Below are 14,015 nucleotides of genomic sequence, written 5' to 3' on the forward strand. Positions count from 1 at the left end.
GTAACAAAAAGTCAAACTAACAGTCATTTTTCTTTCAAGATTCACTCACTGAACATAAAATATTATCCCAAAGGAATGAGGTCCTATACCTGAATATGTATAAATAAACCTTTGTGGGTATATCTACATGTGCTATTAATGTGCTTTAGGTTTACTGCACAGTAAAATACTGTGCAAGAAACCTTCCAGGGAGCATATTTACACATGTACCCTGCTGGGAGCAGATTTGCTCCTTCCCTGCTCTACCCCCCTGCAGCAGCCAGTGGGAGCTCCAGGCTCCCCCATGTGCTATCCTGGGGGCTGGCAAGGGGCATGGGGGCCAGTTCCGATGCGCAGAGGGCCAGAAGAGCTCTGCCACCTGCAGCAGCAGCTATCTCCTGGCCCTGTGCATATTGGTGTGGGTCCTGATGTGCACAGAACCAGGAGACAGCTGCTACTGCAGCTGGCAGAGTTCTCCTGGTCCTGTACACATCGGGACACACAGTTGCTAGTGAGCCCCATCCTGGACAGGGCTTCCCTGCCCGGCTGGGGATTTGCTGGGAGCTGTCCTAGGTGTGGGGCAGCTGCCGATTAGTCTTCTGCTGGGTGTGCCCTCCTGCTCAGCAGGGGCCTGGCCATGAACTATTCTGCAAGCGGGGCAGCTGCTGGTGAGCCCTGTGCCCCACAACTTGGCAGGGGGCTCGCTGGCAGCTGCCCCGTTTGTGGGACAGTTGCTGGCTAGCCCCCTGCTGAGCAGGGAGGCATGATGCTCACCAGCAACTGCCCTGCTTGGGTTCCAAACTCCCACCCCCCAAAGCAACTCTGTGCAGTGTGGAGCTGCAAACTGCAGAGAGCAAGCAGGGACTGGAGTTCCCAGCTCTGCGCCATGCAGAGCTGTTTTTGAGAGCGAGTCGGGACTAGGTTCCCAGGCCCTGCTTGCTCTCTGGAGCTTCCAGCTCTGCTTCCCCTGGCTCCCAGCTCCCCACAGGAGCTGGGAGCTGATCAGTGCCAGTACTGGGGACAGAGATCTCCCCATCCCTTGTGGTCTCTTGTTCCACAGGCTGACTGGGAGCAAATTTGTTCCTGGTCACTGTCTACAAGTACAGTACTATGCAGTATTTACAAGTACTAGCTAACTGCACAGTAGCCTAAATACCCCACATGTGTAGACTTTGATGCTTTACTGTGCAGTAGACTAATCTATTGCACAGTAAAGCATCTTGTGTAGATGCGCCCTGTTTCTAACAGTCAAAGGTTTTGCTTAAGACCAAATGTGGAAAAGAAGAATTAATACTTATTTAAATCTTGATTTTAATCCAATACCTTGGGTATCTTATCCTGAAATCCTAATTACATCCCCACATATAAACAGAAAGAAAATCTGTTTTCAACATGAAATATCTGGCTGATGACTTTTTCTTTTCTTTTTCTGAAGTAAAGAAGAGCCTGTGTTCAAGTTACTTAATGAAAAAAACTGAGCATGTCATCAGCCAGAGGGGCATATATGGAGAGAGGGAGGCCATTTAGAATGTTGTTTATACCTTCATATGAAGTTATGAATATGGAAGACATGAATTGGCATGATATTTGCATGTGCACACAGCCAGATAGATGCAAAAACAATACAATAGATATTTGTACAGACTTGCTATCAACAAAAGTAACAGGCACAGTTAAAGGCACCTGCCTAGGGACCCTTAGTGTTTTCTTGAACGAATCTCTTTAAAAAAATGTCAAAGCCTCCAGGAATTATTGCCATTCTGCTATACTACCATAGCTTCATCCAAGTACATATTACAGTTCATGGACTATAAACCAGCAGGAGTATGAAAGCTAATATCCACCCATAAATAAAAATCTACAATTTAGGCTGAGGTGCATGAAAAACATGGAAAAAATGTAAGCCATTCAAAGATTACAGTGCATTAGCAGGAAGCAATATATGTCAATAACTCTCTAGAGCTTTAAGATGAATATTGCATTACAGGTAATTTAGAAAAAATGATTACTATAGGCCTTAATTAAAGGACAAATAACATGGGAATTGTCCTAGTGGACAAGTCTGTTGTTCAGAAGTCCAGGGTCCTATTTCCAACAGTGGCCAGAACTGGATCCTTCAAAGAAGTGCTAACATTTTTGTAATGAAGAGTTATAAAACAATCTGCTCATAAGGAAAGTGATTGTTTCAAGCTCTAAAACTTAAAAAATTGTCTTGTGCTCATAATTCTGACTACTGCAACAGTGGATATTCTCATGACCCTGGTAAAAGGCTATTCTTGGTTTAAAACCTTGCTAAGTTTTAGTTTTAGTTTGGGGCAGCACAGGGCAATTATGCCTGCTCTTAAGAAACATGGGGGCATGTCTTTACTGCTCAATTACATGCCACCTCTCAAATCAAAAGTAGCAGGGCTATGAGAAGTGGGCTAATTAGCTCTGTGCTAGGTAAACACTTACAAATTTGGGAGGTAGAATGTGTGGAGTTGTATGCTGTGCACAGAAGCACCAGTATGCTCCGTATTGAACATATAAAACTATGACAAAGAGTACTCTTCTATTACTTTTTAGGTCCTCAGCTCATATGTCCACCATATTATGCATTATGTTGGAGATCTTACCATAGATCATCTCCTTTGAAAAACTATAGAAATTTTTTTCGAATGCAAGCGATTGAAATATGTGCACATGACAGTAACTGAACTGGTGAGGTGAAAATGGGGCACCAGCCCTGAGCACCAACCTAGAGGGGGTGCCAATTTGGCCACCTCCCCTAGGAGTCTTTGCCCCAGCAGGTAGAGCTCAGCCATAGGTGCAGCCCCATGCCCAACAATGCATCTGGAGGAGAGGGGAGTGGAATGACATTCTCCCCTCACTGTGGGGGGCTTAGCCACTCTGGGAGGCATGGCCCTTCCCCTGGAGGTGGGTGGTGGGAAGTGAACAGGATACCAGAACAGCCCCTGGGGAGCCCACTTTGCTGCTTATCCTTCAGTAGCAGCAGCAATGAGGAGAGCCCTGACAGGTAAGTCCTTTTCCTCCTCCTCTTCTCCCTCCACCAACTCTCCAGTGGTCAGCATAAATTCCCCTTCTCCTTCCCCCTCTCCCTGGCTCTGAAAGAGCTGGCTATGTCTCCAGCGTATTATTCTAATGACCTTGTATATTCCCATTGCATCTATGCACAGGACAAAATTAAGGCAACTAGGTAGTAAATAGAACTGACCAGAAGACATTGCAAAAAAAGCCCAAAAGCCAAAAATAATGCAGAGCTGGTTCAGACTCCAAGCAAAGGCTTGCTGAAAACTTGTGTTCAAACATGAGCTGGGGGCAAGGAAAAAAACCCAACCAGGATACGTACAGTTTGTTGGAAGGAGCAAGTTCCATGCCTGGAGCTTTTCAAATAAGCTCTTGTCCCCAGTACCTTCAATTTAGATGCATGCCACAAAGGCACCTCAGTTCCTGTGAGGAATACAGGGCTACTCGGCTTAAAAGTAGATGTTCTTTAAAGAAATACCAGTTTCCTTCTAGCCTTTCAATAATCAATTTGTTGCAGCACTTTTAATCCAGTGACCTTGAAAAAAACGCATGTCCTCTTTGCTTTAACACCTCTTACATCATTGCTTCCATATACCAGCCACATTTTATTCCCCCATCACTTGGAGAAGCCCGGGTCCTTTTTACCACCAATGGGGAACACACTACTGTGTGACAAAGAACACTCTTTAAACTTCTTTGTCCAAGTGAGTCAGGCCTGAGATACATGAACAAGGTATCTTGAGCAAAAAAAGTGGAGACAAAGTGGGGGAAGGAGGGGCGGGGGGCAGCAGGCCTGGTTCGTAAGCAGGGGGAGGGACTGGACGTGGGGCTCTGTGCCCGCCCACCCATCATTCTTGACAGGCAATTTGCTAGTTGCTCCATATTTTGCCTAACATTTCATGTCCTATTTATTTCTTGTATCTTTCATATCCTGTGATGTAGTGTTTTTCTTGGGTTTACTTTTGTTTGCCTGAGTGTCCATTATAGGATATTTTCATTTCAACTTTAATGACATAGAGGAATTTAAAGAGTGTAATCTTTATTGATCATGATGCTCAGAAAGTTAGCCCACTACAAAAGACTGGTAATAGTTCACTCGAGGCTATGAGACATGGAGGAGACTAAAAATCTTGTTTATAAACTTGAAATGTGTGCCTTCCACAAACCTCCTCATAAAATCCTAATTAAAATGTTAGCCTGCACACATGAATAGCAGCAACAGAATGTTAGAAATTGCAGTTAGTGAATATATGAAAAAAAAAATCATTTGCTAAAATAAAAGATGGTGCCCTGAAGAACACTAGTATGTTTGAAAAGCTGTTCATTCAAAACAAAAGAAACCCATGCATGACATGCTGCTCTACTGCACCCTAAATCATGATCTGGGTTGGAAAAGCAGTATTGTGAAAGAGGGAAAAAACAAGTCCCCAAAGCTCACCACTTAGCGAATGAAATTACGAACTGTTTGGCTTGGTGCAAGTGGAAACATTTTAACATGAACTATTATTGATGGTGCAATAAAGTACACAACTACAATGTCCATCAAGAAAAAAGTGCTTTTTTATGCTAGAGCATATGTGGTAAACATAGGTAGAAATCTTGTGCTTATTTCTTCCTACACATTGTATATTTCCAATGCTTTTGGGCACTTATACACATGTGCAGCAAGTCTGCTCCAGCATGCTATAATTATAGCGCATTGGACCAGACCCTTGATTAATTAAGTCTGCTGTAGTGTGGTAATTAGTAATTACTGCATTCCAGCAGACTCCAGTGTCACATGTATCAGTGTCCCAATGCTGAAAAATGGTGATGGGGGTGCTTTAACTAAAGCTCATTTGACGAGTTTTAGTTAAAGCACCCCCACTGCCATTGTTCAGCGTGGGGACGCTGATACACATGATGCTCCAGGTGCTTTAATTGGAGCAGCACTTCTGTCCCAGATCCTCTTCATATTCAAGTTAACTCCTAGACCTGTAGCATCTCAGGATGCTTGACACCTCCCCTGTATGCCCCCACCCCCTGCAGGGTGAGTGGGTAGCTTTAGCTCAAGCCAACCAGGGAGGCATGTTCTAGTGAGCCCTGACTTCTGGCCTGTGTCACTGAAGGCATGTGGCTGCATTGCTGGAATCAAAAGGGGATGTCTGTTCACTTGCTTATCAGTTCAATCTATTCATCTTAGACTAACCTGTGAAGATTGAATCAGTTTAGCCTCAGGGTTTTTGACTGTCTGGATTTTGCATGTAATTTGGGAAGTGAAGTGGTAGGGCTTTTTAGTCACAGAATAGGGGAACCATCAGCGAACTTGTGCTTTGTCTTATAAACCAAAGTTGTAGTGGACACTGGTGGTAAGTGGAAACCACATGTGCACTGAAAAGATAAGATAGACAAAACAGTAGGTGTAACCAGTAGTGGATTATTTCTGTAGTCCTTGCTGACATGCTGCCAAATAAGCATGAACTACAGCTGGCAGAAGAAGTGTGCATGTACAATGGAGAACCAAGTGATGCCATCACATATAGTATCTTTTAAAGTCCCAGATATCAACACACATCTGTTAGTCCAGAAGAAATGCACAATGTACCTTAATATTTGGATTGATAGAAACAGTGGGCATTTTGTGAAATTTCCATGGATGGTCTGGTTAAACTGAGTTGCAATATAGCCTAAAAGCCCCATGTGCTGGTGGAGTACTCTGCGACATTTATGCAATACTCTCATATGTTAATGTTATGACCTTTGCACTATGTGCATGTGTCTTCAGCTTACTCTATAAATAGCTGCTGCCTGCATTCTTCAGGTTGTCACTGTGATACATGATGGGCTTGATGATGAGGTAAGCCATGACCCATGTTACTTGGGTGTCCGCTCCACTCATCGCATGCTGCTTCCCAGTTTCACCCACCGGTAACAATACTGCTTATTCTGCATTCATACCTTTTCTTCAAGTTCTGCTACATTCCAGGGTCATTTTCCTTTCCATAGCGTGACTGTTGGCCTTGGGAACCTGTTTGTTTAAAGATGCAAGATTTCTGGGTAATACTGTATAGCCAAGGTTATTTGCAAAAATTCAAGATTCCTTCATCTCTTTGCTTATATCATGAGTTCAGGCAGCAGCATCATGTAGGGACACCCAAAATTAGCTTAAAGCTAGGTAGTAAACCAACTCACTTGAGTATCAGAAGCAATCTATCTGCAGCAGCATGGAGCTTCAGTAGACTAATTTACTCCTGTTGTTCAGTTTTGTATATAGGTATCCCATAATTTCATGAAGTAATGTGAGAAATTGAGCAAATACTGTCCAACACATTACCAAAGTCATTTTTCACTCAAAAAATATATGAATAATTTGTTACAAATTTATCCAAAATGTTTTCCTTGACATAAGACTAAAGTAGTAGAATATTCAAAAGACATTCTACTTAAAAAAAATGAGGAAAATGGGACATCTGACTAGTCTCCTAATTTCATGCATATAATTAATGAGAGAGTAAAGGTGAAAAAAGAAAAAAGGTTCAGTTTTACCCATTGCATATAAACTTTGATCAGTTATTCATTTATGAAATGTAATGATGTTCTGTAAACTTGTTAAAGGCCACTGAATTTAAATCAGGGAGCCAGGTAGTTTAAGTAAAAGTTCCTGTGCAAAGAATGCTTTTGCATCTGTCTCCTTTTTTGGACCACTCCCCATAAACAACTTTTTCATAGAGCAATAGATCTGGAGGTCATCTAGTCCAAACCCCTGCCTAAAGCAGGATTTTCCCTACCTAACCACCCTATACAATCTATAATCCTACCACAAACCCTGAGAAAATACAAGACACAACACCCTAACCTGCCACAGATAAAGCAGGGAAAACATGGCAGCCAACGTCCTGCTTCTATAAAACATTGTTAATATATGTTTAAGAGATCCCAGGTAGAGGGCCATGCCCCTTGCTACAGAGGAAGGCAAAAACCCTCACAAAGGCAAAAACTTAAAACCAGCCCTGTCACTAGGTACAAACACATTAGGAGAATCCTCCATTCATCTTGATGGAGAGAATCTAGAGGAACTCAGATGGAGTTGCACATCAGCAAACACGGATTCATGCCCAGTGAGTGAATATTTGTGGGCAAAACATACCTGCCCTAATAACCACACATGGAACTTTACATTCTGATATGTTTAAAGAAGGCTTTACGCTTTGCTGTTTTGTCTACAAAGTCTGAGGAACAGCTGTTTGACTGATTGACTTTCATATTAGGTGCCACATGACATTTCAGGAACCACTGCACTTCCAGTTGATTACTGTTCTAGCATAAGAATAGAACGCATAGACAAGACATGTTTGTTCACCCCAAGCAAAAATCTCTATTTAGAAAGAATTAAAACTGATAGCATATGGTCCATCTTAAGCCAATAAAAATCCATATGAAATCCAAAGTAAAGCTTGATAAAGTGTACTGCAGCTAAAATCCATAAATATTTTTTTTTCTTACAAAGTGATTAGCTGCCCTTCCTGGAAATACTTGCTGTTTGTCAGACATTCACTACATGGCAATATTACTTCTTGAAAAACTAATAACCATCGTGCTATTTTAGTTATTAATTTCATAAGATGGCTTTTGGAAAACACAATCTAGACCACAGGTGGGTAAAATATGGCCCACAGGCCAGAGGGACTTTGTGTGGCCCATGGTGGGTCCCTCAGTTCTGCCTGGCCCAGGAGCCATCCAGCCTGTGGTGCATCCTGCCAGCCGCTGGCCATACATGGGGCTGGGGTTGCTCTGCAACTGGACTGCCTTTCTAGGAGGCCCAGGTAGTGGTGGCTCCTTCCAGCTGCTGTCACTGCTGACCCCAGCCCCATGGTACTGGTAGGGATCTGCACACACAGCCCTGACTCTAGTCTGCCCCACACCTGCTTTGGACTCGCCTGGGCCAGAGCAGACCAACTCCGGACCAGCCAGAACCCGTACGCACAGTCCCGACCCTGGCCTGGCCCATGCCTTCTCCTGCCTCACCTGTCCATGTTGAGCAGCAGCAGCAATGGTGGTGGCTGGGCAAAAGCAGCTGCTTAGCGTGGAGGAAAAGCAATTCCTCCCCTTCACCGCTACTGGGCCCTTGCTGCAGCCACCCAGAGCCCGTGTCTGTGCTGCCCTGTAGAAGAGCTGCAGGGCAGTCCAGGCATGGGCTCTAGGTGGCTGCAGTAAGAAGGGCCTCACAGCAGTGAGAGGGAGGGGCCACTTTTTCCCCATGCCAAGCAGCAGCTTCTGTCTGGCCACTGCTGCTGCTCAGTGTGGGCGGGCAGTCTGGAGCAGGCATGGGGAGGGCCAGGTTGGCCCTGAGGCTGTGCACATGGGTTTTGTTTAGTCTGCTCCAACCAGAGTAAGTCCACGGTGGGCACGGGGCAGGCTGGGGTCAGGGCTGGGGCTGTGAGCTGTTGGTGGTGGCAGGGAGGAGCCGCAGGGTGGACAAGGTGTTGCATGGGAGGTGGGGGGGGTTACCAGCCTGTGGGAGCTCCCCAAAAATGCCTATGTGGCCCACAGGCCCAAATAATTGCCTGCCCCTGATCTAGACATTCATCAGGCAACTACCTGGAAGTCAAACAATCATGACAATGGGAAAAAATACCAATTTATAGCATGCTTGTAGCCCTACAAACAAAATGCTTTACATGGTTCAGTGTAGGAGCAACTATAAGATAAATTTGATGACAAATGTGCCTTGCATAAGTCATTAGACCATCATTTCTTTGGAATAATATCAGCATCATCATTATGCATTTCACGATTAAACTACTGATAATAAAGGGGGTACACTGCACATACCCAGGAATGCATTTGTGTATTATTAGCTCTATATAAACATAGCAATTGTAAAATATATTGAGAATGGATTTAGAAAGCAGCTAATTCACATAACAGAAAGATCAAATGAAAAAAGCAAAAACAAAGGTACAGGCACAGATAGCTACCTTTAAGACACAAATGAGTTCAGTCTGATCAGCTGTTTCTTGTTATAAACTTAATATTTTCCAGTGCTACTGGGCTGCAAAGGCAATATGAAATAAGATCTGTCAAATAGAGAGAATGATGGTGAGTGCTGGGATAAACATTGTACATCCTACTAACACATCTTAGTCCTATTGGGACTACTTGAGGAGAACTGCACACAAGACCCAGCCAGGTACTTGCATGTGAATCTAGTTTCTTGGATTAAAGGCCACATGAGTCTCAGCTGGAAGCAATAGATGAACTGCTGACCTGTCAGGTTAGTAATGTTTAATTGCCCCCTTCTGAAATTCTAGATCCTATTCATCTACATGCAGTAACTCCATGAAGTGCATCTTAATTTTAAATAGCAAATATGTAATGGAATAATGAAACTAAGCATTAGTAAGGCTGAGTCTACATTTCCAGATCAAACTTCCTAGCATAGTCATAGCATGCCTGTAAGAAAGATGCTTTTATTTGTTGCCAAAAAAACCCCCCTCACCCACTTTTTTTTTTTTTAACTTTTCATCCATTTTTCTCTTCTATCTAATAATCAGAGCATTGGTTAATCAACCATTATACTTTGTTCCTTTGTTTTCTTTTACTGATAATATGTGAACCCAATTCTTACCCAATTAAAAGTCTCCATTCTCAAGAGAGGAAAAGAAAAAGAAAGAGTCCACTAACCCAGCTGTTCCAAGGCCACAAAACAGAGCTTGTAAAGCAGGGTGGGCAATTACTTTTTGGCAGAGGACCGCTTACTGAGTTTCGGCAAGCCATTGAGGGTTGCAATGACAGGCAGCCCAGGGCAGATTAATATTAATTTTCTAAATTTTTTAGGGGTCTCACGGGCCGGATAGAATGGACTGGAGGGCCACATCCAGCCCCTGGGCCGCATTTTGCCTACCCCTATTGTAAAGGGATGCAAGGCAGACATCCAGAGTGGCAAGATGCTGTTTGACCTCACAGATGTGTCACAAAAACCTATATTCTACAGCCCCACCCAGACAGTTTCCCAAAAATGTAATACCATAATGCAACATAGAAGCAGTGAGATACTTTTACTTTTCCTCTTCATATTTTTTATTCTATTTTAATTTCTCATTTACTCTGAAGCCTGGTCACATCCAGCAGACTCTCACAGTGTTCATGGGATTTGTTCCTATTCACATCCAGAAAATTAAAGCATTTACTTTCTTTAAGAGTAGGCACATTTACAGGGAACTCATTCACTGTGAAATTTGCTTCTTTTGCTGTACCTTATCTCTGAGATAACTATCAAAGTGAATATAATGGGGCTGGTGACCCCTTGTCTCATTACCTTCTTCTTTTCATGGTTAACTTCTTTGGGCAGGCTTGACAAATTATAGAAAGCAATTGGTGCTGCTATATTATGTAGGCTAGATTGTCAGTCCATAGCAAGCAGCTTCTCTACCAGTACTGGAATGATATAGGAATAAGACCGCCATTTCTTCTGTGACCTGTCAAAAACTTGATATAAAAGTACAGCATTCCTATGTAGTGAAAATTCAGCCTGCTGGTATAAAACCATATTTATTTGTATATCTTGTGTGCATGTCTTTGTGTGGCATGTCTAAAAGTAACAGCCTGCTTACAGATGTGAAAAAACAAACACTGCTTTACTTTCCGCTTGGTGCACCCCGGCAGCAAATGCAGTGCATGCCCAGAAGAGGCATCACATTAATTTGACCCAGCTCGCCCAACACGTATATAGATTGTGCACTTCAGCAGGGCTTTCTGGTGCTTTTATCTACTAGCTTATTGAATCAGCTTTAGGTAAAAGCACCAAAAAGCCTTGATGAAGTGCACAAACTATACAGATGCTTGGCAAGCCAGGTTAAACTAGGACACCTCCTCTTCCATTAAAGTGTTGTATCTTTGTTTTTCTTCACGTCTGTTAGTGGCCATTATGTATAGCACCATCACAGTTTCTTTGTATATGTGACCTTCACAAGGTGTAGATTATTTCAGAAGATGCCTTTTCATTCTCCCACACCTTTTTTGTCTTGTAGATGCATACACAACACTCACTGAAGAGCTGTTGATCTGGACCAAACCTTAGTTATATATTAAACTAACAAAGAACAAAATTCACAAATGCACCAAACCAGAAAAACTACAAAACAAATCCATGACACACTATTTTGATTTGATTTAGTGTCAGGGAATGATTTTAAATTTAAATTAGGATGCAGGAAACAGTCTACCAGTTGGAACACAACAGATTTATTTTTCTTTTAATGTAACATATGCATGGATGATATTGTCACATGGTTTTCTTGCTGCAACTTTGTACATACTGTAAAGGAAAAAATAAACTGAGGATAATGGAAGTAAAAATGCAGCATCTCCAAACATATTTATTAGTTTCAATAATGGAAAAACATTAGCTAGCATTGTCAATGGCTCTACCAAGCTAAAGAGAACATATCCTGGTTGGTAGAAATGGCAATGAAGTACTAGGAAGTCCATATAGTATCAAACTCCTCTCCCACTGTCTGCTCTTTCATACTCCTGAGCTCAAAATCCTCATGTTCCATGTCCAAAAAAATGTTAAATGTTAAAAAAAAAAACCTGAAATTAAAAATGTATCTTTGGTGAGCAGGGGTGTAGGTTGTAGCCGTGCTGGTCTAAGGACATAGGCAGACAAGGTTCTTTGGGTGAATCTGATATCTTTTATTAGACCAACTTAAATAGTTGGAAAACAATTATTAAACAAGCTTTTGGGTTCAAAAACCCTTTGTTGGCCTAAGGAAGTTTCAGCAGTTGGTGTGTGCTCTTCCTGGATGGAATGAAAAGTAAAGAAGCCAGCAGCTGGGCTGGTATGCATACAAGACAGGTAGTCAGTGAAAACATAGATTGAGGAGTCAATGGGTGAGAGACAGGTGGGGGGGGAGGGGAGAGAAGGGGGATGAACAGTGGAGAGATACCTGGGGAGTCAGATGTCAGGCAGGTTATAATGTGTCATAAATCCAATGTCTATATTTAGTCCATGATTTTTAATATCCAGGAGGTTGACGAAGTAGAGTTCATAGGCTCGTCTCTGGGAAGTGTTGTGTAAGTTTCCTTTGAGGATCAGGACTGAGAGATTGGAGACAGAGTGGTTTTCTTGTGAGAAATGTGCCCCCACCGGTAATTGGGTATTTCTGTCTGATAGATTTCCGGTGTGCGTTCATTCTGGTGCACAGTTGTTTGGTCTCTCCTATGTATTTTCCATCAGGGCATTTGGTGCATTGGATGAGATATATTACATTTTTGGAGGTGCAGCTGGAAGATCCAGGGATGCTGATGGCTCTGTTGTGGGGTGTAGTAATAGTGGAGGTGGTGGAGATGTGTTGGCAGGTTTTGCATTTCTTGTCATGGCACGTTCTGGATCCTTTTGGTGTGTTCTGGGATTGAGGAAGTTTGCTTCTGGTGAAGAGGTTAGTGAGGTTCCGTGCTTGTTTGAAGGCTACGATGGGTGGCTCTGGGAAGATCTTTTTAAGAATTGGGTCACTTTCTAGTATGGGTTGCAATTGTTTGAGGATTTTCCATAGAGGTTCAAGGGAGGGGTGATATGTCATAACCAGAGGTGTGCGATTTGTGGGGGTTTTTCTTCTGTACTGCAGCAGTTCTTCACGTGGTATCTGAGTGGCTCTTTCAAACGTGCAATCTAACTCTCTGGAGGAGTGTCCTTGTTGGGTGAACAGTATTTCAAAGATTTTTATGAAAAACAGTGCAGTTACAACAGGGTAGAAAATTTACAGCGAAAATCAACACATGTGAAGTGTGCACTCCACTGTACAGTCTACCCTGTCGTGCTGTAAATGTGACTAGATATTTTAAAATTAGACTACCATGCAGTCAGTAACTTTTACTGCCCATCTGCAGGTCTATGTTAGTGCCAGAAGCGTGCTCAGCCTGTGAATGTGTATCTTTTCCTGAGATACAACTTCAAATGTAAGACCAGTAGGGAGGCCAATATTAAAAAGAAATCATCCTTTCAGCAATAAAACCAAACTTTGTTGAACCTTTGCTGATGGATGTTACTCCAGAGCTAGGTGGGAAGTCAGGGGATGCTCTAAAAACAATAGTTACAAGGAAGATTTGTGACGCTCTGCAGGCAGCTGACTTTCCAAATTTTTTCCTGCTTCCTTTTACCAAGACAATGGGTTCAAGATGTTTGATGTCTGGTTCCTAGCTATGGTTTCAATTCCCTAGATGTCATCAGGCTTTGATCATGAGGACTGATGCTTAAGTTAAAATTAAATATAAATCCCTTACTCTAAACAGGGACACCAACTACCATGTTGTTCTTTGGGGAGCAACTCTCTGGCTCCATGGATATCACTTCGACAGAATAGTTGTTTGCTTCTGCAGCCCATGCCCGATCCAGGTCCACCAGCCCCATACACTGTTTTCCTAGAATATAAGAGCAAAAGCAGGGGATGAAATGGCTTCTGGAACTATACGTAGAAATATTTAACATACAAAGAAATATACACTATGTCATTGTTCAGTCATTCAGGAGGTCAGAAAATGTGGCAATTAATTTAGAAGCGAGCTACTCCTCAAGTATGGCACCATCAAATCTGCTTTTCCCATTTTGTTTATTTTCTAAGTTAATTACGAAATGATAACTATTCTTTGGCAGTTGCTGTCTATGTTCCTCACACACCTAACACAGCAAAGAAGTTGAGAAGAATTATCATCAGCCTTTACAGATGGAGACACATAATGGACACAACCTGCTCTCTGATATTTTCCAAGTTGAGAGATGTGGAACACACAAGTGGGGAAAAGGATCCCAGGTAGTGGGAACAGATTGGCACCATGCTGTCTGAAAGGGCATTGACAATGTAGTTAGTTCCCCACTGTACTGTGAACCCCCCACCAACCATTGAGCTCTACTTTGAAGCTGATCCAGAGGAGAGCCCCAGCTTCACCCTTCCCACCCCCCAGCTCTGGTGCTTTCTTCAGGACGGGAGGGGGAAGAAGGCAGGGGAGGGAGCTCCACTCTGGAGTTTGCCCAG

At 42.8% G+C, this 14,015-nt stretch overlaps 1 protein-coding gene across 7 annotated transcripts in view; it reads right to left on the bottom strand.

Annotated features, from left to right (window-relative positions):
* The window catches only part of GSTCD (glutathione S-transferase C-terminal domain containing), a 174,481-nt gene that overhangs the window by 10,964 nt on the left and 149,502 nt on the right, over positions 1–14,015 (bottom strand). For 4 of the 7 annotated variants that reach the window (XM_019500120.2, XM_014599983.3, XM_019500117.2 and 1 more), the window contains one exon: positions 11,208–13,404. In XM_019500120.2, coding sequence (XP_019355665.1) covers positions 13,268–13,404 — 137 coding nt within the window. In that variant the 3' untranslated portion in view covers positions 11,208–13,267. Of the gene's footprint in view, positions 1–11,207; positions 13,405–14,015 lie in introns of those variants that run through there. The other 3 variants (XM_059722140.1, XM_059722141.1, XM_019500119.1) reach the window with 2 other exon arrangements.

The sequence above is a fragment of the Alligator mississippiensis genome, chromosome 2 (assembly GCF_030867095.1).
Source record: "Alligator mississippiensis isolate rAllMis1 chromosome 2, rAllMis1, whole genome shotgun sequence".
NCBI lineage: Eukaryota > Metazoa > Chordata > Crocodylia > Alligatoridae > Alligator > Alligator mississippiensis.